Here is a 27,940-nt window from a genome sequence, read left to right on the forward strand (position 1 = left end):
CTCTTGGACTTTGACCACTGGTTTTTGAATGGGAAATCAGGATGCTAAGTTGCCTGAGGATTGACCAGAAACTCTTAAATTTGTCAGCTATTTCTGGAACTTTTTTCTTTTAATTTATAGACTTCTAGGAATGTGAATACAAAATTTTGTTTTGTTTGAAACACATAGAATACAATTTTACCTCAAGTAAGATGAATACAGGAAATTTTAAAGGCAAGTACATTTTTGCATACAGTTCACTGAAGGTAATTCACAAAGTACTTGCTTTGCACAGTAGTTTCAAGGCATTTAATTGTTCTAACAAGTGTACTAAATGGAAATGCTTATTATTACTGTCTTTAACTATCAAGTCTTTCTTTGGATTTCTCAGCAGCAGGTGGTGAAACAAACCAGGCTCCTGCTGTATTTAAACAAGCAAAGGAAAAGCTCTCAGTGAGTAAATCATCTTATTGTTCATCTTTATAATCTCCTTTTGCCCTTACTTAATATCTTTTTGTCTTAATTCAGTAAGTAATTGTGTGTTCAATTTAAAATTTGTTTGCCATATTCATTATTCATTTCAAAGGGTAATTAAAACCACCTTTCATGAATAACCTTTGAAGTCTAGTCTCAAGTGGTAGATGGTGACAGTTTGCAGATCCATAGAGGGGCACACAGGCTCCAAACTGCAGGAGTTGGAGTCTGGTCAGCATTTTAAGCCAGGCCATTCTGTGGGATAAGCTGCATATCTTGGCCCTTCCTGCAGCACCCAACTTGCATTGCCACCTTGCTCAACTGCTGTGTAGGCAGAAGTCCTCTCCCAGGACTGCTGCATATCTCCTGGTACACCATTCCATAGCCCAGTATTCTGCAGGGGCCCTGCCTGTGTAGAAGTTACTGGCCAGTAGAATTTATATGTGATTCAGTGCTTTCAGAATGACCACTTCCTAGGCCACTGTCTGTGTTGTAACCTGTCAGATTACTGCCTTGCCTTGCATTCCCTTCATCTGCTCTACAGCCTGTTCTGCTTCCTGTGTCTGGCTCCCTTGCAAAGACTCCCTTGCTCCTTGCTGACCCTGCTCTGTGTCCGTCCCATCATTCCAAAATCCCCAGGAAACCAATCTCCATTCACTATCCCCTACGCAATTATTTTTTTCCATGACAGTGACACATGCTAATTGACATCTGCAGCACGACACTTTGTCATTGTTATCACAGAATCATAGAATTCAGTTGAGTTGGAAGGGACCTGTCAGGATCATTGCGTCCAGCTCCTGGCCCTGAGCAGGGCCATCCCCTATCATTAACAATTAAGAATTTCTTTAGAATTTCTCTAAATTTCCTAATATATTTCCTAGTACATTCCATGGGTGACATCTTTCATTTGCTAAACCAGACTCTCAATTCTTTGGGAACAAAAAGCTATGTCACACGAAGTGCTACACATTTTTTATAAATCATAAGAAACTGGTAGTGCTGAGAGCAGTATAACCAATTGGAAGCTTTGGAGGAACCGTGATTTTTCAGGTCTGACCCATTCCAGCTCATAAGTGGGAAACTATTAGAGTACAGTAAGTAAGATCTGGGCAGGTTTCTGGGCTGAGTCTGAGCATGTTTTATTACTGTCTTTTCTTGACAGACCATCAACACTTGCACAAGAGAAGCCAATACTTGCCCATTTTCAGTGTTTATGGAATGTTCTAGTACAAGAACTGCAAAATCATTCCGTGAAATTATCTTTCTGTATATCTTTCCTATCCCTGCCCCTTATGTTATAGCACAGATCAGAAGGCTGTCCCCTGCTTACTTTCTCTCTGTTGCCTTGCCTCTCTGATTGCCACACTCACACAGCTCTTGGACATTTTCTCTTCTGTGCCTTGACTTAGCCTCTGCTTTTATAAAGATCTCTCCCTATTTTTGTTGTTTTGTTTATTTGCAGTTTTCAGCTTTTATGTCCTTCAAGTGCAGCCTTTTCCTCTCCACTGGTAGTGTTAGATCATCCAGCCCGGTCAGTTTTGTTACTCATGTTCAGACTGCAGTTTACACAGGACAAATTCAGGCAAGGCTAAATAGTTCCATCTGCTGGAAGCAGCTGTGTACCTGCAGTTCACAGAGAGATGATGAAAACATGTGCCATGTGTTAGGAACACCTTGAAGTAAAGTGCGGGTTCTGCATCCCCACTTCAGCAATCCCTGAGTTTCAGTGAGAGTTACATAGATCTTTGTCCTCTGGACAGCTGACCCTACCAGCAACATAAATTACAACAGAGGTTGGGGGTAATGAATTGCTAACAGAGAATAAGAGTTTTTCTGCAGGGATTGAGACATGGTTTCTTCACTTGCTCAACCAGCTTTGGGCAGATTCTGCTGCTATTACTGATGCTAAAAAGTGCCTTGTTACCTAAATAACATGGAGGGAATCTAGACTGTGATAACCAGAGCTGTGCAGTAGCTCAGGGTCATGCCTTTTCCCCATCTGTCCCATTGACAGATCTCAGTGTTGTCCATCTTTAGCATCCACATTAGATTCATGTGTTCGCAGAAGACACTGACCAATATGAGTGAAAAGTCTTTGCACTGTGACTAGAACCTTAATCTGTAAGAGTTTTCCAGTCTCTTACATGACCCACAAGTTGAAAATGGTGAAAACCACAGAATGAATATTTGGGCCTCAAATAACATGTGCTTAGTTCTGTCTCTAGTTTGGAAAGCTAGGTGAAAGGTGCTTGCAGAATGTCTGCTTCTTGGGGCCACCCAACATAGATATCCTGCTTTCATAGAGTTTCAGCATCAATAAATACCTTCATGGATTTCTAAACAGGACCCAAAGTTTCACAAATGGATGAGACCCATAAATTGAACTATGACAAGCCAGTCAAAGTCTGGAAAAGTCTTTGATTTGACAGAAACACATATTCCGTAGTTTCTGTGTAAATAATTATTCACTGGTTTTATTCTGTTTATTCTCAGACAGTAAAATAAGTATTAAAAGAAAGGGGCATAAATATGTTGCAAAACTCATAATGGGAATATATTCTTGCTAGTAAAGCGCTTCCATCCTAATTTCTTGTCTTGCTACTTGGTCTGGAGGATTACATCCAGTAGAACTCCTCTCAGCGCTGTTGTTGGATTGGAATTGCTTGTTACGCAGTTCTGCAATTCTTAAGCATGTGGGTGATGTCATGGATGATGTTCAGCACACCAGCTTCAGTTTTCCATAGGCTGGGTATATAGCCTAAGCCAGAGACCTGTCAGAGCTGGACAGCCCATTCTTTTCTCATTTTCTAACAAGACAACTTAAAAGCAACTCATGCACCTTTTCTGAGCATTGAGAAAGTCTAGGGGATTGATTGAGATCAAATGCCAAGTTTTCTATGGCTAAAGTTCAGTACAAATCCCAGAATGACAGGCCCATTGGGATTATTCCTATGTGTAATTTCATGCTAGTATGACTACAGAGATAATCAGGACTACCAAAGTAACTCCTTTGCCATTGTTCTTTGTAGTATCAGTTACACCTGTGGAAGAAAAAAGTGTTTCTTAAGTAAGTAGCCCTATTCTGCTTCCAGGAGATTCCTTTTTGTAAAGCAGTAACGTGCTCCTAAGTATTAACAAAGATTTTCTGTCTGTCCTGTTGGTGTTTAATTGTTCTTTCAATGGGATGTTGTCATTATTCAGTATCAAACAAGTATTTGTTCACAATAACATACTGTGTCAGCCTTTCAACCATATATGGCTTTCCTCATCCCAGGACTCCATACAGTCAATATAAATTTATGAATTTCTGTGAAGTGACACCACATGCACAGAGCAGTATCTAGAGTGTGTTAGGGATTTTGTCTGTACACAATGGCAAAAGAAGTAATGCTGTCTTATCCTTCTGCTGTTGTGGGAATACTGGTATAACTTTGCTTCTAAGATTTCCACTTTTATTCTTGATTTTAGCCTGGAGGGATATATTTCAGCTTTAAAGGACTGGGATCTCTTGGTGTTCCTGTAGCTTTGCACTTGTTTCTAATGCAGCCAACCAGCAGTTGTACCAGTGAAATGCCCCAGCTGGCACCAGTTTTTTCCTATTAACACAAGACCAAAGTGGCATCTGTAGAAAAAGGCACTTCCTAGAATCAGTAACTCTGTCCAGGCCTAGGTGGTTTCAGGCAAACAACACAAAACTGAAACTTCCATGATTTTCAGGTCTGCAGAGACCATTACCAGACACAGGAAAAGTACTAATTCATAGCTTGGCTTGTTTTTTTTTTGGTCCACGTTGCATGTATTTTCCTTTTGTCCAGCTTCATGTTGTGTTTTGTTTGTTTTCTCATGACTAGACTGCCTCTTTGTCAAAGATTCCTGCCTCAAAGTCTAGAGCAAAGTCATTGCTTCCTCCAAGACCCAGCTCAGCTTGCTCATTAACCACTAAAAGGGCCACTTTTCTCAATACAGACAGTTATTTTGTTCGGCCCTCCTCTGCAGGCCCAAGAGACTCAAAATCAGACACTAAGGTAAGGTAGCAGAATTAGTTAAGAGAGTTAGAGATGCGCAGGTGAACTCCATGAAACACATTATCTACTCTCTGAATCTGAGTAATTCTCTGCGAAGCTCTTGTGGGATTACTTACATCCAGTGGCAGGAAAACTGATTAGCAGGCTACAAGATCTGTGCTACAAAATGGATAAAAATGGAGATACTCTAGAGGAAATGTAAGTGAAATAAGTTATAGCTAGAAAGACATATTTTCTTTCTGTTGATCGTATGGATGCTACTTCATTAACTGCCAAGAAGTTACAGCCATTCGCAAGTGGTTAAGTGGTAAAGAACAGCAGGACTAATACGCCTTCCAAGTTTAAAAAAATGTTATTTTTGACCTGTTAATATTCTTTGAAATCAAATTTAGTCTCCAGTGTAGGAGAGTACAATTCTAATCACCAGGAGTAGGTGATAGAATAGGGCAGAATCCAAATGCTCAAGGAACCAAATTTAGTCAACGCATAGGACTTTGTGAAGAAGTTACAGTATAAATTTAAAAATATGTTTGGCAGTTCATTCCAGCTTCTCTGTGTTTACATTTCACTTGCGTTTCAAATCTACATTATGCTGAGTTGACTGTCCCCATTTAAAAATTGGTTTTGCCATTGACTTACATTTTTTCTTTAATGCTGTACTTGGTGTGTCTTTTACTGGTTGGGACCATCATCATTTGTCTTTAGGAAGAATGTCTGCTTATGCTGGTCTGTCTTTGGCTGCACTTCCCATAAGCTCAAAAATATTCTAACATACATGGCCTTTGCCTTAATGGTAAAGAGAGGTTTACTTTACTCAGGTAAAGAGAAGGTATGTACTGATTTCAAAAAGTAAACATTTTATTATACAAGGAATTAAAACAACAGGATTTATAATCCCACACTCCAGGGATTAAAAAGCCCAAAGCAACAACAACAGCAAAAAACCTCTGTAGCTAAGAATTTATCTCCCTAAGAAATTACAAGTTAGTGTTTGTTTATGCAAAAATCACATGACACCTACGAATCTAGTGTATGGTGTATTCTGGACATCAGTAGTGCAGTTACTTTGCAGGTAAATTCACATAGGAATTTCACACTTGAGTTCAAGAGAGTTCTTTTACTTCCAACTTGCACTAAAAAACCTCACCTTTTTCCTTATTAAGAGCCAACTGCGGGATCCAGCCATATTTAGATCCAAGAATATCCCTATGTGTCTTGGGATAGTCATCAGAAGATGTTTTGATGCAGTAAAGAAGCACCAGGGAGCTAAAGCAGAGCATGGAAGGTGACTGATCCCCTCAGGTTCCTGTGTGAGGAGCAAACTGGGCCATAGGATAAGGTTTTCTCCTCTGTGTATAGATACAGGAAAGCATAGCCCAAAGAGTGAGTTTTGAAAACTAAACCTTCCTTTGTTATTGTGCTGCTATTAGGATGGAGTAAGCAAGAGCCCTGAGAAGCGTTCATCTCTACCAAGACCTTCCTCTATCCTTCCTCCTCGACGAGGTGTATCAGGAGACCGAGACAGAGAGGAGAACTCCCTCTCGCTCACAACTTCTCTTTCCTCTTCACTACGACGGACCACCCGTACGTTATCTTTTTCTTGCGTATTAACCTTCTACTGCTGTGGTTGTCTTCATCCTCATTGGATTTGTCACATTGCATAGCATCATGTGTCCCTACCTTAGACACAGAGGAGTGGGTCTGGGGTGTGGTGTTGGAAATTAGAGCCCACAGACTGGTTTTGTATATATGCCAAGTGCCTGAAACCAGGGACAAGATGCACCTGCAGTGGCCAGAGCCAGGACTGCTGCCCAGACTAATTACTGATACTAGAAAATGCCTTTGCAGGGAGCTCAGAGCTGGGTGAGGTATTTAACACAGAGCATTTACAAACAGCAGCAAGAAATAATGAGTCAAAACTGAAATAGGTAACCTGAAATATTCTGATGGATCTTGGAAAAGTGAACCTGATGGTTACAGTCATTAATTTGCTGTTTCCTAGTAATTATCTCCCTGTGCTCTAATCCTAGGGTAAAATCTCTGCTGAGAATTGAGATGTTAGCTAGCAGCGTGACTCACTGAGGGCAGTTAAGATAGTGAACCACCTAAGTTCCTTTTATGAGGACCAAAGTCATCAAATCACAAGCCAAAATAAATTGCAGGACAAAGACTATTTACTAAATAACCCCAGAACTTTTAGCCAGGCCTTAGAACCCATATGTGGTTTCCTGCTTTCCAGCAGGACTGTCTTCTCTCTTGAGAAACCAATCTCAGCCCTTTTTAAGACAGCTTAAGGGAAGTAGATTATTAAATTCTGCAAAAAAAGTCCTTTGAATTTCCTAAGTGACGCTCCAAAGGTGAAACAGAGACCTTTTGAAAGCAGAATGACCTCCAGCTGCCACAGCAGCCAGCCCATTCTCCTGATCAGGAGTGAGAGACCATTAAGCATTTGGCAGTGTGGTGAAGGGCTGAGGAATGAAAAATAAATATACCAGACCTGCAAAGAGGTGGGAATAAAGTAATTCCCTTTCTGTCTCAGATGGTAGAGAAGCTTTAGGGTTTGGAAAGAAAGATACCTGTTCAGGGAAATGAATAAGGCATCAGGAGGTGAGTGGTATATGTTCAGTCTGCCTAATGAATCATGTACAGCAAAGAGTGTCTCCTGAGCCACAGGGGCAGGAGTGCATTGGGTTTGGGCTACCATCATTGCACAAACAGAATTATTAGCAAATACTTTAAATAAGAATTTGTTTCATCCCACTGGATTCTTTAGAGAGGCCCATTGGATTTATAATTTCTGAACATTTGAAGAGTGAAAACATACATGCACCTATTCAGCATTAGGGTTCCCAGGTTTTGAGAATGGCTTTGGTCTTTCTCTCCATGAGTATTCTCAGCAAAATTTTACTTTGGAGATATCTCAGCTTCTGTTTATTTATGTTTGAGAGTCAGGAGCAGAGCTGGCTGTAGAAAGCACAGCTAAACTGATCCTTGTGCTCCGTGAAAAGGACTTGGCAGTGCCATAAACACTGAATGGAGCTGCTACAAAATGATATAGTTGGGTTTTTTTAACTTGCATGCAGCAGTAAGCAGGATGTGACTTTGTATCAAGGTTGCCTCTGGTAATGGCTTTCTTTCACTGAACTAATGAAAAATAGCAATTGAATGTGAGGACATCTACTCACCTGCACAACAGAGCTATAGCTTGTGCTCCAGCTGAATGCCCACCAGGGGTTTATCTGCAGTTTACTGGCAGTGGTATGAGAAACAGCATCAGCCAGGCACTCACAGCCTTTCGTTTCAGGAATATGATCAGAATTTTTACTGCTTTCTAGTTTATTGCCCAGATCCACTGAAATTGGTTGGATGAAGTCCCAAAGGTTGGATTCCAAGGATGCTTCTCATCCTTTCCCCAAAATGGAAATAAATGTGACGATGTGCCTTGTTTAGCCAGCTTTGCAGGAAGCATAGGCATTGTGGGAAGCACTCCTGTGTTACAGAATGGAGAGCTCAGTCACTGTGGGGGCAATAGCTCAACTTCTCATGACAAGGTAATTCCTGGCAGGTTGTTTAGCAAAGTAAGACACAGACACATTCAGCCTGCTGTTCCAGCAGTAGCACTGCCATCTTAAAGAGCTGTGTCTTACTTGGTACGCAGGGATGCAGTTTTGGTGGTACAAAGGGAGGAAGAGCTGTACTTCTGTGGCTCTAAAGCTGGTTTTTTTCTTGAATGTAGGATCAGAGCCAATTCGTAGCAGAACGGGGAAAAGTGGAACTTCTACCCCCACTACTCCTGGCTCCACTGCCATCACTCCAGGGACACCACCAAGCTATGCCTCTCGTACCCCAGGCACTCCAGGGACACCCAGTTACTCCAGAACTCCCCACACTCCTGGGACCCCCAAATCTGCAATACTGGTACCTACTGAGAAAAAAGTTGCCATAATTCGCACTCCTCCTAAATCTCCAGCCACTCCAAAGCAGCTGCGAGTTATTAATCAGCCTCTACCTGACCTCAAGAATGTCAGGTCCAAAATTGGGTCAACGGATAATATCAAATACCAGCCTAAAGGAGGGCAGGTAAGGATTCCACCCTTTATGTTCATCCATACGTTATTTAGTCTTATGTGTGCACCTTTGTGATAGGCATAGGATAGGAGCCATTTTGAGTTGCCTTGTAAAGCTACTTCTGTTCTCCAAATCCCTTGCTTGTTTAAGTGATGTTAAATGGCAAGGACAAGGACAGTCTTCAGAAACTATCTTGCCATATGAAAACTAACAGTGCCTAACTGAGATAACATTAAAAAATTTCGAACAGGAGTTTGCACTCCATGCCATAGATATGTTTCTGCCTGAGTCTCAGCAGTTGCTGCTTACTTAGTCTTTATCAGTACAAAAAAATAAGATGGTTGTTTAATTAACACTAGTTGAAAATCAACCCACGTATATGTTAGCGGGATCACACAGCACTTTGCCTTTTCCTGGGCCATTTTATATGACGTGCATTGTATTGGATGAAGTTAATGAGGGTTGCAGCCTCCAACTTCATAAATGCACCCCACGGTAAAGATGGGGGAAGGGGGCAGATATTAGACTTAACTGGTTTTCTGGCTCCTGGGTTCAAATAAGCCAGAACAGGGCTTAAACTGTATGAACTGGAGGGTGTATGTAAGTCTAACACACATAAGAATGTGTTGTAAGGCATATCAGATTTTCTATTCTCATTGAAAGAACAAGAATTCAGTGACATCTTGATGTGATTAAAAGCTGAAAAAAGAGGTAATTTCATACCTTGCAGTTAGGCAACCAAGCACATTTTCATAAGGATTGCTTTCAGCTAAAGACTGAACCTGTGTGTAGGATGGCAAAATCAAAGGATCTCAGAATGCTTTGGGTTGAAGGTGACCCTAAAGATCATCAAATTCTACCCCGCTCCCATGTGGCCTTGAACACTTCCAGGGATGGGGCATCAGCCACTTCTCTGGGCAATCTGTGCCAGTGCCTCACCACCCTTACAATTAAGACTATCTTCCCAATATCCCATCTAACCCTGCCTTCTGGCAGTTTGAAGCCATTCCACCTTGTCCTGTGACTCCAGGCCTTTGTCCAAAGTCCGTCTCCAGCTCTCTTGGAGCCCCTTAGGCACTGGAAGGGGCTCTAAGGTCTGCCTAGAGCCTTTTCTACTCCAGGCAGAACAATCTCAACTCTCTCAGTCTGTCTTTGTAGCAGAGGTGCTCCAGCCCTCTGAGCATCTTCACAGCCCTCCTCTGGACTTGTTCCAGCAGGTCCATGTCTGTCCTATATTGGGGATGCAGTACTCCAGAGGGGTGTCATGAGAGCAGAGGGGCAGAATCTTCCCCTTCTCCACCTGCAGATTACTCTTCTTTGGATGCAGCCCAGGACATGGTTGGTTTCAGGGATGCAGGTGTACATGACCGGCTCATGTCTAGCTCTCATCCACTAGCACCCCCACGTCCTTCTCGGCAGGGCTGCTCTCAATCCATTCTCCATTCAGCCTGTATTTGTGCTTGGGATTACCCTGACCCACGTGAAGGACCTTGCACTTGGCCTTGCTGAAATCCCCTGTTAATTACAGAGAGAACTCACCAAATTTTGGAAGAGGCAGTAAAAATGGAGGCTTTCATGCTAAGCAGAAGCTTTTGGAGACTGAGGGAAAGTCAGATAGGAAGTACCATAAATCTTGCTGAGGTATGGTGCTTATACCTTCCTCTTCGGAGCCTCTGCTTGATATTCTACCAAGCAGAGCCAAAGCCAGAGCTGGAATAGTCTTCCCTCATTTTTGAGCAATGCAGAAATGCTAACACAGATGGCATTAAAAGCCAAACTTATGTCCAAGCAATTTCCTTTTCTTTCCATTTGGAAGAACTGTTCTAGCTTACAGGAGGAAGCCATCCATTCGGTTAATATTTAAGGAGTTATAAAACCAATAATAACCTGACAGATATTCTGTGATTTAGCAACAAAGAAGCTGAAGGAGGAAAAAAATACAGCTTACCAACATTTATGCTAAAAATATGGACAACTCAAGTCTTACATGTGTAAACAATTATGTTGATGTATTTTTTGTGAGGAGTACCTCTGTATTTTGTATTGATTCTAGACAGAACCCTATGGCAAAAACACCCAGAGCCTTCAGCTCCCTTTTACTTACTTTACTACTACAGCAAAGGCAATGTGAGTGCTGTATGAAGGGTTCATTTCTCAACTGCCGCCAGGGACAGGACATCAGGGTGATGAACATGTTCCCCATTCGGTTGTCCTGAAAACAGGACATTCCAGAAAGCTGGATTGCACAGTGTTTCCAGATCAGATACTTACATATATATACATATATATGTATGTGTATGAGTGTTGGAATTGATAGTGGAACTTAGAGAACAGTGAGGTTTGCCTAATGCTGCCCCAGAAAAAAATAATTAATTGGATCAAAACTTAACATGGCAGCCCTGTGCCTGCTGTAGGTCTTCCAGAGAAAAAGAACAGGCTCATATTTTAAACAGTAAGATATCTCTAAGGTGTTGATCCTGTTTTCATGGTAAATTAACACATTCAGTACTTTCCAGGATTTGGACAGTAGCCATTTACTCATAAAGTCAAGAATATAATGCCTCAGCAAAGGTCCTTCTGCCTTTATTTTGACAGGTGTGATTATTTTGCATGGGAGCTCCACTCCGTTTGACATAACATGTAGCAGATGGTCATGGTGTGCATGGGCTCCAGCAACACAAGTTCAGACTGTGCTTCTGGATCAGCATTCCTCATATTGGCCCAGCTGTTGGTCTTAGGGCCCAAAACCAGCACCACGGCAGCCTGGCCTCCTCCTCTTTGTTACTCTCTCTGGAGTGTTAACAATTATAGAAGACCAGGGGGCCACAGCAAATTGTATTTCTTTGTAGACACCATGACTAGAGAGCTAAATTTCCTTAGCAGCTCTAACGAGCTGCTCAAAGTCTTTGCTGAGCAGTGAAGGATGGCACAGCAGCTGGCATTTCACTGCTGTGGGCATCACAGGGGAAATCTGCTGGGTGAACAAAATGTCACTGAAGCTAAAGCATTTTTTAGTTCCAGTGGTATGCGACCACTGAGCTGTAGGTTGGGCAAAGAGAAGCTCACTGAATTTTTCCTTTATGTCTCGTTTATGCCATAGTTTCTCAGTCTAGAAAAGAAGTTTTGGGATAAATCTTTTCCAGTTTCTACAGTTGAATTTTATAAGGTCTGTGAGAGCAACACATGAAAGCTAATTTCATTTCCTTGTGTCTGCTCGGTTCTTTAATGTCTGGTCGCAATATTACCCTGGCTGAAATGAACTGTTATCTGCTATTTGCATTTAGTGATGATACATGAAACAAACAGAAACCTGCTTTATAACCTGAACTGGAAGTGCTGATAGCAATAGCCACAGGAAAAACAAGCAGAGAAAAACCCAGCATATATCTGGGCAAGTACATAAATATAACATGCAAATCACTAAAGGAATACAGATATGCAGCCCAAAAGTGTAATTTGGAGACAGACTATCCTTTTTCCAGCAGTATATTTAAACCTGGCACAAGGACTTCTCTTTGATCTGTTCTAGAGAAAGCTGCACTTTGAAACTGCCAGAGGCTGGGGTGCAAAACTGAAGAAGCTCTTGTGGATGTCTGAATTCTAAATAAATCAAGACGTGCAGTGCTTCAGCTTGGAATTTTATCAAAAGCTCATCAGACAGCAGAGTGATTTTATTTCAGCTCTGACTTGCCCTCCACAGAAACAAAGAAAAGGGGAGAAACCATTCCACCTGAATGGGGGTTGTGTGAGTGTGGTGTGTGAAGAAAATGCTTTTAGGGGAAGAAACAAGTTAACTTTGCACTGCATTAAGCTCCTGCTAGGAAGAGATGGCTTGAGATACGTTTAATTGGTATTCTGCAGTGGGGAGAAATGAGGGGCTTCTCTGCTCTGTGATGCAGCCAGTAGGTAGTTGTCTGGTTTGCTCTTTATGCTACAGTGTGGTGAAATATATCATTATTGGCAAAGCTCAGAGGCAACTGGCTTATGGGTATGTCTGCTGGGCTTCAGATGGATTTTCACACTGCATCAGCTGTGGAGGAAATGCTGTGCTTTCAAAAGTAACCCATTTGCATCCATTATTTCTCAGACAGCCCAAAGGAAGCATGAAGAGCTGGGAGAAGGGGTTGGAAATCTATTTCAGATGCCAAGACTGATTTTTTGTTGCGTTTTTTTGGTTCAGATTTTTGGTTTTCTTTTTGAAATTCTGTCTGTGAATGTGGTTGGTACCATATCAGAGTACAGAAGTGCACTGAGTCTTTTCATTCCTGTCAAGGCAGAGTATTTATAATGCATCATAGGCCAGCAACCAAGGATAAAACTAACGTAGATTTCTTTTGATTTTCTCTTAAAATGTATACCTAAAATCTAAGCCATGGGCAAGAACTTCAGTGGATGTGACACAGCAGAGCTTCATCAAGTGAATGGAGCTGCACAGACTAGAATTACATGTATAAGCTTTAAAATGCCACTAATTACAGTGACAGCCAGGCACCTTGTAGGAATTAAGATGACACATAGAAACCGAAGCCATGCTGAAGAATGAAATGTTCCTTGAAGTTTTTTAGGAGGATTAAGGAAGAACTTTACCATCTTTCCTAAACTGTAAAAAACAAAGTGCAATTAGTAATGGGTCAGAAAATCTGAAAAAATTGATGACACCACTATTCAGTAGATGCTTTCCAAAAACCACAGGAATGCTTGCAAGGAAAATAGGCATATGTGTTAGATGATAAAATAGACTGACACTGGGAGGACATCTCAGAGGTGGGCAGAGGACCTTCAAAATCAGTGTGCATTGATGCCAAATTGATTTTTTTTGCCTTGTCTTCTTTTATATATTCTCTGTATTATTTACACATATATTTGTAGCTCTTTAGCCTATTATTGTATTTGTAGCCTAGCTCCAGTACTTTTCCTTACCCTACCCAATAAGCAGACAAAACACATTCCAAAGGTTCCAAGCTGGGGGTCCGAGGCTCCTATCCTATCTTGGTTCTTCCTGGGAACCAAGGCCGAGACGAGCTCTTCAAAACATTTTTATAAATAGTTTAGTCCCTATCTAGAGGAGGGGGAATTAGAAAAGGAGTTGAACTGGGGGGATTACCTCACCAACTATGCTTCTAATTGGGGATATGCTAATTTGCAAAACCTATAAAAATTGTATATACATTATGCTGTGTGTGCATCTTTGGTGTTTTCCTCTTGACGAATTGTGCACCTAAGGATCCTTATAAAGGTAATCCCTTTTCATCACCCTAACTGTGTCTGGTTCATGATTTTAGGACCAGTGAAAAGGCATCAGGGTGGCAGGAGAGATTCCACCCCCAACACATGCCTCAGTCCCCCATCACAATTTACAACCCTGTCTGCAGAGAACAGTGGTTTTCTGGCACGTTCCCTGCCTTAGTGACAGCGTGCCAGGGTGCAGTCAGTACAGACACAGACAGGTCTGGTTGGTGCACCTCCTGGAGAAAGGCAGGTCAAAATTCTCAGTTAAGTTTCCCTTGAGATGGCGTCTTATAATTCCTCCTCTTTTTGCTGTTTCACATGTCTTTGCACTTTATGAACACTCATGACTGCACAAAACCTGAAAGTTTATATGTTATATACTGTTGGTGCAATGGCTGCTGAAGAGTGTCCAAAAGAGTGATGGAGAGCAAGGTTTCACAAAAAGTGCTGTCTGAGCTGTTGCTGGATCCCGCTCTCCTTCAGCCCATCATGTGCTTTTTCTCCAGTCCATTCTGATCTGCAACATAGTTGAGTCAAAACTACTTAGGGCCAAGTTAAGAGGATGTTCCTGCACAGGCCAGTGATGAACATAAATGAGCTTATAAGAGCCAAACTTGGTGCCTTCCCTAGCCAGAGGCACATGAGGCAGCTGTACAGGGAGGTGTGGATTGACGTGCAGCATGGCTGTTGTTGCATGATGTAGCTGAGAGATTGGGAAGCAATTGTTTCCACATTGTTGGCTGCACTCATTGGAATAAGTTTGTGCATTTGTCAACTCAATAATTCAAAACTGTAAAATAAATTAATCTCTGTCAGTCTGCTTTTGTTTTCTTTGTACATTCCCAGATTTGGGGATTTGCAAGATATTTGAAGGGATTTGTTCTGCACTGAAAATTAGAAACGGATTCACCACTTGTTAATTGCAGATCTACAAATGTGAAGAGAATTTAGGAGTTTCAGGTTGTAGCGGGTTGAGTTCGAAACCGGGCGGAAACACCAATTAAATGTAGTGGTTTTGGTTCAAAATATTCATTACTTACTTATTTTCCTTCTGTGAGATAAGAATTAGGAGAAAAGCAAAGCAGGCACAAACCTTAAACAGTTGCAGTACAATGAAAGAGTTTTATTACTAATAGAATTAAAAGTAAAGAGACAATAACAAAACGAAAACAAATCCCCCCCCCCCCCCCCTCCAGCCAGTACTTCTCTCCTTTTACCTAGCTCACACAAGGGATAACAGAACATGGGATGTTAGTCAGCGTTCCAGTTCTTGAAAAGTCTCTCTCTTATGCTTAAGGGAAAAAAGGGTTTTTCCTTCAGTTGCACGTGGTTCCCAAACTGCCACCAACAGCAGATCCGCCCGGAAACAAACAATCTGCTGTGTGTAGAACATCTCTCCCATGAAAAATCTCACAGTTCCTTCACACTGCAAAACATGGGCCATCACATGGGGTTATTCATCTTTTTAAGGATAAGTTCTTTTGGCCTGCACACAAAGGCTCTTCTTTGCCACAAGTCTCTAACAGCCTCTTACTACTATAAAGCCTGACATCGGCATTCTTCACAATCTTCACAGGCACACGAAGATACTCCATCCCCCCATGTTCTTCAAATGGATTAAAGAGACAAACAGTTTGTGGTATTACAGTTTCTTACCACGGCATGCAAGAAGGTTTCTTTTAAGCTGCCCGCCAGAATCGCGGCCCCGCCCTCTTTTCTCCCAGTCGCCATTTCCAGCTCCGTCCCACATGGCTCACTTCTCTTTCTCTCTGAGTCCGACGCCGCCATGTTGAAGGGTGTTCTTGTTCAGCCTTTACGGTGGGGAAAGCTTCGCTCCCTTTGTGCTGCTGGCTGCGTGGTGTCCTCTTCAGTTCAGCACGAAGTGTGCTGGCTGCAGACAGGAGGCTCTGCCGGCTCCCGTTGACTCCGCCGGCTCCGCATGGAGAGGAGAGGGACCCGCCGGTCCCCAGAAGCCGCGCTGGATGGGTTTAGCTGTGAGCAGTCCATGGCTGGTTTTAGCTGCCTGTGGCTCTGAGGCAGTCCCCCCCCAGCCACCCAGGGTCCGTGCCACAGCGTGGGGAAAGGGGGAAAGGGGCAGTGGCCCCGGCCCGGCCGGGCCCGGCGGGGCCGGGAGGCCCCGAGCTGCCCCCACCTTCCAGCAGGCGAGCTCCGACAAAAAGGGGAAGTCCCGTCTGTCTGTGCGGTTTAAATATGTAAATTGTGAGAAGCGTAATTGGTCTTAAAGACTGTCCATCAACTCAGGGTCAACCCAATACACAGGTACACTTTCAAAACTCTTGTCAGGGCTCAAACCTATTTAAGTTAATGAAATTTAGACTTTTGGCTGATAATTGCAGATTGGACAGAAAATAACATCTTGCAGCTCCTGTGTTCAGACTGCACTTGTTCAAAGGAAGTTGCCTGAGTACAGTCTGTACAGTTAAATCTTGAATTATTCCAGATAAAAAGCTAGATGTTCTTCCTGACACATATTTTAGAAAAATTAAGCAATCACTGCCAGCCTCTAGGAAGTTTCAGAAGGCCTTTTTTGAGGAAGGGTGTTTGGTTGCTAGAAATGAGCAGGGAATTAGGACTTCCTCTATGGCAGTGACAGCATAACATCACTGCAGCACCTAACCCATCTGTAAAACGTGCACCCTGCCTGTGAGGCAAACTGTGAACCACAATCAAGAGGCTCCCAAGCAGTCTCATGAGCTCTAGCCACCAACAAAACTTCTACCCACTGTGGTAGCCATATGTCTCTCCATTTTTTGGAGGCAGTGAGCAGCAGTGCCCTGATTTCTGCCAGTCAGATGTTCAGTTTAGGGCTGAAGGTACCACTTCTGGACGATTCAGTATCTTTCCACCAACTACAGCTGGCAGCATATGCAACCAGTTCCAACTCTTAGCTGGCTAATGTTAGAAGAGTCAAATTCCAACCATGATATACTGTGCATTGTTGTTCTCTCATTAATAAGTATGGGGAGAAGCTGTATTTTTTTCCCTAGAGTAGATTGAAATTACCAGTTCCTGTGAAAGTCTGAGTTATCCCAGCAGCAAGCTCAGCAAAGGACATGTTTCCAGCTGAGATCTAACTAGTCTAGATTTTGAGAAATAAAATGAGAAAGGTTGTTGTTTTGGGAAAAATGTTCGGGCAATATGTAGTCTGGATCAGAGCTGTTCCATTTTGCATGGAAAGGTTAGAAAAAGTTTGTTTTGTTAGACAGGAAAGGGCAGGAAAGAAAAGAAAAGAAACCTTAGGTTTTATATTGGAAATTTGGATTTGAACAATAAAGAGATGCTAGGGCAATATCTGCTGAATGTTGGGAAAGCCAGCTTGCATAAAGAGGTGACTGCAAGGTATTTTTGAACTTGGACTGAATAACCTAATTTTCTCCATTATGCTGGAGTAAAGAAGTTCCAGATGTAGTGACTCAAAACTCATCTCTTTTCAAAGATACAGAAACTGTTTGGGAAACTGATACCTGATGCTCAACACTTGATATTTGAAGCTAATAGTACTCTTTCCATGAGTAGGAACTGTTGTGTCTAAAATTTAAGTATTGGACTCTGAATTTTAGCAAAATCTGTTAGGTTGTTTGTTGTTGGGTTGTTGTTGTTGTTGCTGTTGAAGCGAGTATTAAACCAAGGATTTTGTGTTTTAGGTGAATTAATTGCACTCCCAGGATTTTTTTATTTGGTGGGTGTGGATCTTCAGTAGTTTTTTACAGTTCCTTTGATCAGCTCCCCAGCTTTAGTGAGAAATGTGATAGTAGAATGTGCTACAGTTCATCTGACAGGGATCTTGCACTTCCTTGAACTCTCTGTTAAATTCAGCTGTTGTCTCTTGACTGTAAACTCTTTAGCATGGAAAATGGTCATTTCACCTTGTACTTCTAGCACAATTATGTAGACCCTCTCAATATTTCTCCATAGGCCTTTCCTCCTTATTGGTAGGGACATGCCTAGCTCAGTATGGCCATCTTATTAATTACTTTAGTACAGTTACGTGCAGGTAGGTGGAAAGAAGCTTGTAAATCAGCCACTTGTCCTACACAAGGATTCAAGACTTGGCTGATCACAAGATACCGTTTCTGTTTTTACTGGTATATCGCTAACCCAAGTTCCGTGGCTTCTGTGCCGGAGCGTGAGGTGCTCTTCCAAAATGTTTTGCTCTTCCAAAAAGGTCTCATAAGCCGCTCGGCAGGACCGCCACACACTCACACACATGTGCATGCACAAACACATGAATAGCTCTAGTAATATGGGTCGATGGCAAAGAGGCAGGAAGGGTCTCTGTTTGGGGTTCCACGGACGGAGGTTTATTGCAGCCACACCATGAACGGTTCCAGGGACGAAGACAGAGAACAATGAAGAGTCCAGGTTTAAGTACGGGGGTGGGGCGAGCGCCAGGGACCAATGATCTGAGGGCACAGGGCCAGTACAAAGGCGGGACTAGGGAATGGGAACCAATGGGGAAGATCTGGGGGAGTGGTGAGGGGCAAAGGCCATCCAGGGAACCTGGAGTGGAGAACTTTCTAGGACATGAAACATATAAGGTAGCAACAGCGTGGGGTGGCCAACGGCCAACCAGAAATGTAGAACTGGGGTACATTACCATAACCGAACAAAGCATTCTAGGAGAGGCTTCTCTTCTCACCCTAACCTAGACAGAAGTCTCTGGTACTAGGGACTGTCTTACCTGAGACCTCTCTGTGTGCCTTGTACCACAGGCTAACCGGTAACCACACTGGTACTTCCCATTGAAAGTATCTATTTTCAGTTGTTTGTTTCACAGTTTAACATTCAGGCTGAAATATTATCTGCTCAGTGTCTGCCTCTCAGTATGTTCTTAAAAGTCAGAAATGCCTGTACCTTGCTCACTCTTTACTAAGAGCAGGGTGAGAATAGTACATTATTTTGCCTATGTCCAGCACAGCCTTTTATTTTGAATTTCACTAGCTTCTGGACTGATAGCCTTGCTGGTGTATGTATCCGCTTATTCCAGGAATGGAAAGGCTGAACGTGATCACAAGCCCTGTCTGTAGGTGTGGAAAATCTGAGGCACAGTCTTTCTCTTCAAGGACTGTACTGTGCCAAATAAATACCCTCCGTCTCCCTTTCCTCTCCCTGTAGCCTCTGCCAGGAGCATGAAGACCAGTGTCATCTGTCCTTGGAATTTGGAAGCACTTGGACTCTCTCTTGATTCTAATCAGTTTTTAACCTTAACCTTACTTCCTGTGCATGACCAATTCTTGTCTCACTTAAATAGCCGTGAACTTGGAGATCAAACACTGAAATAATGTCTAGTTCCCGGGATATAGCTCAGTCAAATTGCTGTGGTAAATAGAAGGAACCTTCCCTTTTAGATAAGCTGTTAGGAGTCTGGAAGCTTTTCCCAGTGTCACAGCTCCACAGCATGTTCAAACAGCAAGTAGAGCCAAGCTAGAGTGTTTTTAAATGCTTTAGGCAGTGTTTTTGGCAGAGCTTCTCAGAGACCCTAATTGCAAGGCAGGGAGAACAAAAGCCATCATCTTCTTGAAAAACATATTCAGAGCCTGTAATTTCATCAGCATCACAATTTTTATTCTTCAAATATCTGTTTCAATATATACCAGTTATGGACTCTCTGCCCAGATGTTGATAAGTTAGGGGCTTTTTCTCTTCTTGTGAAAACCAGCTGAACTGAATTATTCTAGGCAGACGTGGAATATAATTCTGTCTCTTGCATAAGCAGAGTTTGGACATTGATGTCTTTAGCAGTGAACTAAACTGATAAACACAACGGAACTAAATTCTCTTAGGCATTTCTCTACCTTCCTTTCAGTGTTTCTACATATTTCTGCTCATCACAAACACAGTGGTGTAGTACTGGCAGAGGAGGACCTGCAAACTGTTGTACATAGAGTCTTTGAAATCCAACTCATTTTCTGCTAACAGGAGGCATATATCGGACTGGAACATTCACAAGTATTGTGTCTCAGAGCCTGTCTTCTTGTTGTGCCAGACAGCTTAACCCAAAACTATTCCCTGTGCTCTAGTGGTGATGTTGCCCTTGGGCAACAAACCCCAGCTGTTCTGATTGCCAGTCAGGCCTCTGAAGGAGTAGGAAGGAAATTAGTTAACTCTGCTGAGTGCAGAACAATATATGGCCTCATCTAAATCAACTTTGAGAAAAATACCTTCAACACTTGTTTTCCTTGCAGGCTATGCATAAATGCTCCACATTGCCCAGAGCTCTCACAGGTAGCATCCAAACAGCATAGGTGGTGTTGGAGTGCACTCTCCCAGTCCTGCTAGGGACTCTCTGGAAGCAGTGGGAGTCATTGAGGCCATACTGTGTGCCTGTTGGCACACAGTCTGCCTTGGGCTTTGGTTCTGGACCATTGCTGAGGCATCATCAGGGGACAGTGAGGGGAAGGTCTGTCAGCCTATGAGGACTTCAGACAGAAGCCGGTTTTCTCTTGGGCAATATGGTTTTGTAGAATAAACATGGCATTGTCTGTAAGGCTTTAATTTTCCACTGTGGTGTAATTTCACGTAATTATGACAAATGCTGAGGAACCTCAGCTTCATCTTAATCAAAATACTGACTTCCAGGCCCTTTCCAGCATACCTGGGCAAACCAGTATCACATCAGAAGAGAATGTACCCACTTCAGACTGGCAGGTCAGAGCAAAGGTTACAAGGGACTTTGTCAGGACATTATCTTGTTGGGATGTCTAGAGAGTGTGAATAGAAGGCAGTGCTGTTTCTGCCACAGACTTTCATTTTGCTACCAACAAAATGTTCCCTTTCCTAAATGAGAGCATGAGCGGGCTTGATCTTGCATTTAAATTTCAGCACAATTGAAGTGCATATATGTGCATCCCTACCACACCTCCACCCACACACAAGATGTACATACACATTGAGAACACAGAGAACCTTCCTGGTGAGTCATGGTTTTTGTGCTGTCTCAGTTGCCAGCAGCTACATCATCTAATTCCTTTCATCAAGTGCCATCATAAAAGTTTACCATTTTCTTGTAGCTGTGCTCCCTAGGGAGGTAGTTCCAGAGCCTCCCTGCTCTGATGGTTAAAGACTTCCCTCCAGATGCCAGCTTCAAATGATTCATAGGTCAGTTTACATTCTTTGTTTGCAAGCCAAAGTTTCTCTTTAGCCTAAATGGTTCCTGTCCCTTTCTGGTAAGCCCCCGCTCGTTTTTACAGTCTGATTCCTCAAACAAAACCACTCCTGCAGTCACACTGGCTGGCTGGCAAATCTCAGCCTCTCTCAACTCATTTGGAACTTGTTGGCCAGCTTCAGCCAGTGCTGGCAAGGGAGCAGTGGTGAGAAACATAGGCAGTCCTTCCACACTGAGTGATGGTTGTTGGCAGAATATGAAACAGAGACTCAGCGTTAAGACCGTCATTGCGGTAAAGGCAGTGAACTCAGCCCCTCCCCACAATCAGGGACAACAAACAGTTGGCTGGTGTGTATTAGCCTGTTCACCCAGTCTAGCAGGCCTGGGAGAAAGCTTGGGACAAAATGCTGGCTAGAGGGGATAGGGCTTGCTGAAGTATATAGGATGGATGAATTAAGCAGTTTAAAGCCCTAATCTACAGGAAACAAAGCTCCATTCATTTGTGGAACACTGAGTTATAGAGGACAGTTATGATATAAATATATCCAGGGATACTGACATATCCCAGGAAAGGGTGACACAGATCATCAGGGAAAACCTGAATCAGTGCAGTTCTTCCCTGTGCCAGATGACCAGTAGAATGCATCCACGTCACTCAGCTCTCTCCGGCCCTCAGCATAAGACACAAATGATGCATAGGTCTCCTGCTGGCCCCACTGCACACGGGCACATTTCAGTGAGACGGAGAGGATAATTGAGATGATTGGTTCTCTATATATATGCTAGCCAGGTCCATGGGCCATGAGACTCTTAAACTGTCAGACTTCGGAGTGCAAATCAACCTTTAGGACTTGATCAAAGGCACTGCCTCAACTTTTCACCTTCCTTTGGCTCCATTTTAAGCTACAGGCCCCCAGTCCACAGTGCAGAGGTCTTGCCTGCATCAGCATTTTCAGAGCAAATGAATCCCTTTGGCCGTAGCTAAGAGGTGCTGCTGACCCATCACTGAGAGAGATGTGCTCAGAAAGTGCCAGGAAGGCTTTCTGTTTTGCCCAGTTGTGTCTGGCCAGAAGCTCTCTGGGAACCAGATCTGAATGCACATCTGATGTGTGTTTCTGTAATTGATGTGACATGTGTCTTATATAGTACTGGGGTACATTTTTAAACAAACAGTATATTGAGAGAAAGCACAAGCATAAAATTAGAAAGGCATTTGCTTTCATATTTCAGCGTACATTGGTTTACTTGGACAGATAAGCAGATGGGAGGGGGGAAAGACAGAAATCAGTTTGACTATTGAAGATTTTGAAATCCACCAACTGGTGACCTACCAGTTGTGGGATTTGCTGGTGCTGTCATCACTGTTATTGCTGAGCATGCCATCACCACAAATCTTTATCAGTTAAAGCAAGGTTTTTGCTTTAAACTGAAAAGAAAGTTTAAAAGAATCTTAACATTCTAAAGGTTTGATTTAGTTGTTACATGTAATAAGAAGGATCCATGAAACAGCTTGCTGTGAAGAACTTACTCATACTAGCTGCAAAGAGTTACCCTCTGAACATTTCTTCTGAGAATTTACTGGGTTTAAGTTAAGGGTGCACTCCAGGTGCTCTGTACCAGAGGATTCAACTCAGTATCTAAATGTGCAGTTATCCCCACTGCAGGAGCCAAAAGCTGCAAAACCTGATGCCCCTGTAAGAGGGCAAATCGTCTTTTCCTAGTCTGGAGAGGTGAGGCACAGAGGGAGTGATTTGTCTCAGATTTATCAGGGAACCTGGGGCAGTTTGGAGACCTGAAGCCAGGAAGCAGAAATTTCATAGGGTTCTACTTCCTCCCACTGACTGCTTCAGCTGTTCTGCTCCTGCTTTGTGCTCCCAAAGTGGTGAGAAGCTGCAGTAAGGAACCCCAGTGTGCATTTCCCTCTGTCTTATCTAGGTACTGGTTAGTCACTGTAGCTTTACCTACAACAGTAGCCAACAGGGCTGTGCTAAGTAATACGTCAGTGAAGGCTCTGTAAGTGCCATTTAGCAAAATGCATAATTACCCAAATTCTGTGGCTTTCTATACAGGAAAGAGTGTAAATTCCTATTGTATATTAATACATAAAAATAAAATCCAATGTAACATTTGATTAAAGATTTCATATTTAACCCAGAGAAAGAATATGCTGCACTCTGATGCAAAGAAGGCAGGTGCAACCTTAGAAAGAAACACCTTCTCACACACCTGAAAACTCTATTACTGATGAGCACAACCCCCTGCTCTTGCTCAGAAATAAATCTGAAAATGGTGTTAGTCAGGTGTGCAGCCAGCTGTCTCTGCTCACTAGTAATTGCCATCCAGCTGCACATCATTCCCTGGGAGTACAATTATTGGTGGCACCTGAGTTCTGCTAAGTAGAGAAACTGCTTTGCCATGGGGGTCAAGCATGGGACAGCATGGCCTGCCCTTGACAGAGTTTGCCTCCAGGCACTGTCCTATGCCTGCAATACATCTGTGGCTAAGGTAACATTAAAAATGTGGACTCTTGGCATGTGGTAAGGGCATCATCGAGGGAAAAGCACATACCTTATCTTGTGTGAAGAGATGAAAAACACAGGGGAGAAGCACAGTGCTGCTAGTACTAGAAAGTAGTTGTGCTCAAATCTGTGGCCAGCATCAGAAATCAAAATGCAGTGATTGCAGCTCTAGGTTTCCAGATGCTGTTGTTTTCTGCCTTGCCCTGTAGTATATGACAATAAAGAGAGAGAGCAGTAGAGAGCTCTGACTACAGTTTTAAGTAATTTTGTTGCTCCCCTTTCCCGGGACACTGAGGTCTGTTTTATGTATGTAGCTGCTATTACGGCTGTATGGTAGAAGAAGGGTTGGAATACCTCAGGATTTCAGCCTGTGTCTGTGCTGGCTGGATCTGGGATTTCTGCATCAAAGGCTGGAGTGCTGAGCTGTGGGAAGGAGGGTTCCCATCTTCTTGTGGCCAGTTCAGCAGAAATACTGAACATCACTCAATAGAGCTTAGGACAGGCAAGCATGGAGTTCATCAAATTTTTCAGGGAAAAGCCACCTCTCATACCTCCCAGTATAAAACTTTCCCCTTTGTATTTCACCACCACTTTGTGAGGTAGAAAAAGAGCAGCATAATGTATTTACAGATGCTGTGTGAACATACTAAGCACAGAGATTGACGGGATTTACTTTCTCACATTTCAATACAAGTGTCAGAAGAGGGAGTCACTGCAGGAGGCAAATTACCCTGGTTTCCTCATCCTGCACCCTGAGTGTGTGTATGGTATATAGTAAGTTACCTCCAATTCCTTTTAGGTTAGGATTTTAAACAAGAAGATCGATTTTAGTGGTATTCAGTCCCGGTGTGGTTCCAGAGATAACATCAAACATTCTGCAGGGGGAGGAAATGTAAGTAGTATGGACACCCTGTGAACAGGCACTTCCACTGTGGTGACCCACCTCACATAACCAGAACCCTCTGTCTCCCTTCCTTTGAGCACTACTTTCCTTCTTGCTGCTGTTTCACATGTGAGTTTGGTCTGGAAGTCACGTGAGCCCTATGTGTGCAGTGGAGGCCTCTTGATCTTTCCCTACAGAGCGCAACACATTTTCAGAACTTGGACAGTTAAAGGAAATTATAAAAGAAGGGTTATCTCTAAATGCCCAAGTGAAAGTGCAGTGTGAGCCAAAATGGTTCAGTGCCTTTCTTCCATGGGAGCATCCCAAGAAAGTAATTTCCAGAGACTGCAGCCCACAGTGAGACTCCAGCCTCCCCACTGGGCATTTTCTAGTGCACCAGTCCTTCCTCAGCTAACCTTTCCGTTATGTGCATTCAGCAGAGGGGAAGAAGAAAAATAAAACAGAAGGACAGAGAAAGCTCAGAGAAGAGGGTGTGATCAGCCAGCATGCTGAGTGCTGATGTCACAGCATTATTCGAGTATAAGAAACTGAGGTGGCCCAGGGTTTGACCAGACACCTGTTGGTTTTATCAGGCACACTAGAATACCGTAAGGTGGCTACAACTGTCCTGATGGAAATGATCACCCCTCAGATGGGAAGAGCTGATGGTATGAGCATGTCTGATCGAGACAGGTTCAATACAGCTGCCGGTGCTGGCGTAAGTCACTGGTGGTGTGGTGAGCAAGCCAGTGGCATTGCAGTTACCCTGGAGCTCCTGTCTGGCTTGGAGGGCCATGATCTCTTGGGACCTGCCAGCTCAATGCATATGGCTGTGGGCCGCATCTTGGAACTATTTGGGAGTGCAAGCAAGATGGGAGTGTCACTCTGTGGCTGTTCCCAGGCTGAGTTTAGCACAGCCATGGCAAGGTGGCTGGCAGCAGGAGGGAGGGTGCCAGAGCTGCTGCTCTCCAGTGAGCACTGAGCCAGCTGGCTGAACCCCAACCTGCTCAGGTACAGCTGCAGGAGGTACACGTGTAGATTACTCAGACTCTCCATAGTGGATTGACAGGAAATGCATACCATATTTAGATGCAGAAAAGTACAAAACAGATGGTGGAGAAAAAAACAGTCACCAAAATATCCTAGTTGCCAGGATGCATAATCAAGACAGAAGCAAACAGGATGGGTTCTGCTATGCGCAGGGCTTTGGAGGACCCATTCTGAAAGGAGGAGACTCAGAAACATTTTAGAAAGAACCCACAATATGATCTCCTTTATCCTCCTCTTCGTTTTGCTAATAGTAAAGCTTAACCCAGCTCTGTCATCTCCCTAGGTGGAAAGTTTCCTCCTTTGTGGCATGGTCTGTTTTCTACTAACCATTTCTCCTTTTCCAGTGGTATGTAGAAGTCTCTCACTCTTTCTCCGCAGGGCTTTGGCCTATTTTTTATTTATTTATTTATTTTTTTAATTCTCTTCAGTCCTGTAATTTGTGCATGTGTGCCCTTTTGACAGGTACAGATTGTAACCAAGAAGATCGACTTGAGTCATGTGACTTCCAAGTGTGGCTCGCTGAAGAATATTCACCACAAACCAGGTACTGTAGGAATTTCTGGGTTGTGGGACAAAGCAAAGACCTAATACTGTTACATGAACTCAAAATCATGGATGATACCGTTCTCTTTTACAGTCAAAGAGAAAATAAATACTCATTGGTAATAAAAATACATTAAACTACTTAACTAAATATATAAAGACATAAAGGTATGAGACCACCTAGCTTAGAGAGGTGATAAATAATGCCAAATGATGGTGTTCTGGCATAATATTGAAATACAGACTGAAGTCAGTGAAATACTTAAGCATGTGCTTAAATCCCATGTGAAAACCAGTGGGGCTGCAGCGCTTGCTTACAGTTTAAATATATGTTGAAAGTTTTATATTTTACTGAACATGCAGAGCATTATTCTGTGCTTCTCCAAGACCATTAGATCTGAACTAAAAGGAAAGTAATGTGAGTGCACTCATGCTTCAGGTCGCACTTTCTCCTGCACCATTTCAGTTTCTTAATCTGTGTTTCCTTTTCCTCTGTAGGAGGTGGGCGTGTGAAAATTGAGAGTGTGAAACTGGATTTCAAAGAAAAAGCTCAGGCTAAAGTTGGTTCACTGGAAAATGCCCACCATGTACCTGGTGGTGGTAACGTCAAGGTAAAGGAACAGCTGTCAGAGAAACTGCTCCCACTGTGCCCCTGGCCCAGTGAAATTACGAGAGCTGTGAATTCAGTAATGGCTTTGAATTGAGTAGGAAACATCTGTCTATCCTCTTTCAAGCACACTCACATACCATTTTGTTTGAAATTTGGAATGACCAATCTTGTGGATACATCTAAGCTGAGAGTGAAATGTCATGTAGTTTGTGCACTGTCTTTTCCCCTAAAGATAATCCTTGTTTGGGACTGTTGGGCAGCACAGGTATGATCTGAGATGAGGACTCCATTGTGAAACAGAAGGAAAACATCCTGAAAGTAAGATCACTCCCACAAACATTTGAAATACAGATTTTGAAAACAAATCACAGTGCCCATATAATGCTTATGAACTTTGTTCAGCTAGGAACAATGGTACTTCTCATTAAAGCATCCATCAGAGACAAAAATGGTAAGAGAATGTAACGTAGTAAGCCAGTAGCTATTAAACAATGTGAAAAAATGTCCAGTTTCAATTTTCTAAGGAGTGAAGAAACTTCAATCCTTCTAATAGTTTTTAAAAGTAAGCAAAATGATGACCAAATGATTATTTATAATGAGATAATTTGGTGAATATATAATGTGTGAAATTCTCTACTTTCCTGGAGCAGATTGACAGCCAGAAGCTAAACTTCAGAGAGCATGCTAAGGCCCGTGTCGATCATGGGGCTGAGATCATCACGCAGTCACCGGGCAGGTCCAGCATGGCCTCACCACGCAGACTCAGCAACGTCTCGTCCTCTGGAAGCATCAACCTGCTTGAATCGCCCCAGCTTGCAACCCTCGCTGAAGATGTCACGGCAGCCCTTGCCAAGCAGGGGTTATGAATTTGCTCATTTTGCATTGTATGAAGTAATAATGTTTAGGCATGAGCTCTTGGCAGGAATGGGCTCAGAGCAGGTGTTACATTCGTTCTTTACCATGTCTAATACTAAGTTACATCCCAAGACTTGTAGTTACCATACAGTTAAAAAAAACAGAAAAAAAAAATTCCATAGATGCAGTAATTGGCCTGACCTCCATTTACAACAGGAAGACACTGGCTTTATATGGATATACAGCAGTATGTTACATTGGACAATTATTGTTGCTCTGCTCTGTCTTGCATGGAGTACTGTACTATGATAAAATGCATTTTTACCTTTCATGTGCCTGAAGGCCATCCACCTATTTCTGAAGAGCCTTGTTAATATCCCAAGTTGCTCATTTCACAATTCTTTTGATAGATGGTGAAATAAAAAAGAAAAGTTGCCCATTGTAAGTTATTGAAGGTTAAATTAGGCAGTCTGCTTAACAGAAGGAAGGGCATATAGGGAAATTCAACTTTTAATTTAAAAAAAAATGTTACTTTGTATAAATGAGTAGAACAAAAGTTGAATTAAGTTATTAACT

At 42.8% G+C, this 27,940-nt stretch overlaps 1 protein-coding gene across 1 annotated transcript in view; it reads left to right on the plus strand.

The window, feature by feature from the left end:
* MAP2 (microtubule associated protein 2) overlaps positions 1-27,375 on the plus strand; it is a gene marked incomplete at both ends in the record, with an annotated part of 73,954 nt that extends 46,579 nt beyond the window's left edge. Inside the window, 7 exon segments of the mRNA XM_082285206.1 lie at positions 371-432; positions 5,912-6,065; positions 8,218-8,561; positions 24,223-24,315; positions 25,819-25,900; positions 26,398-26,510; positions 27,160-27,375. Of these exon segments, the coding sequence (XP_082141332.1) occupies positions 371-432; positions 5,912-6,065; positions 8,218-8,561; positions 24,223-24,315; positions 25,819-25,900; positions 26,398-26,510; positions 27,160-27,375 (1,064 nt within the window).
* Positions 27,376-27,940: the final 565 nt, after the last annotated feature.

The sequence above is a fragment of the Coloeus monedula genome (genome assembly GCF_965178545.1).
Source record: "Coloeus monedula genome assembly, chromosome: 7".
Lineage (NCBI taxonomy): Eukaryota > Metazoa > Chordata > Aves > Passeriformes > Corvidae > Coloeus > Coloeus monedula.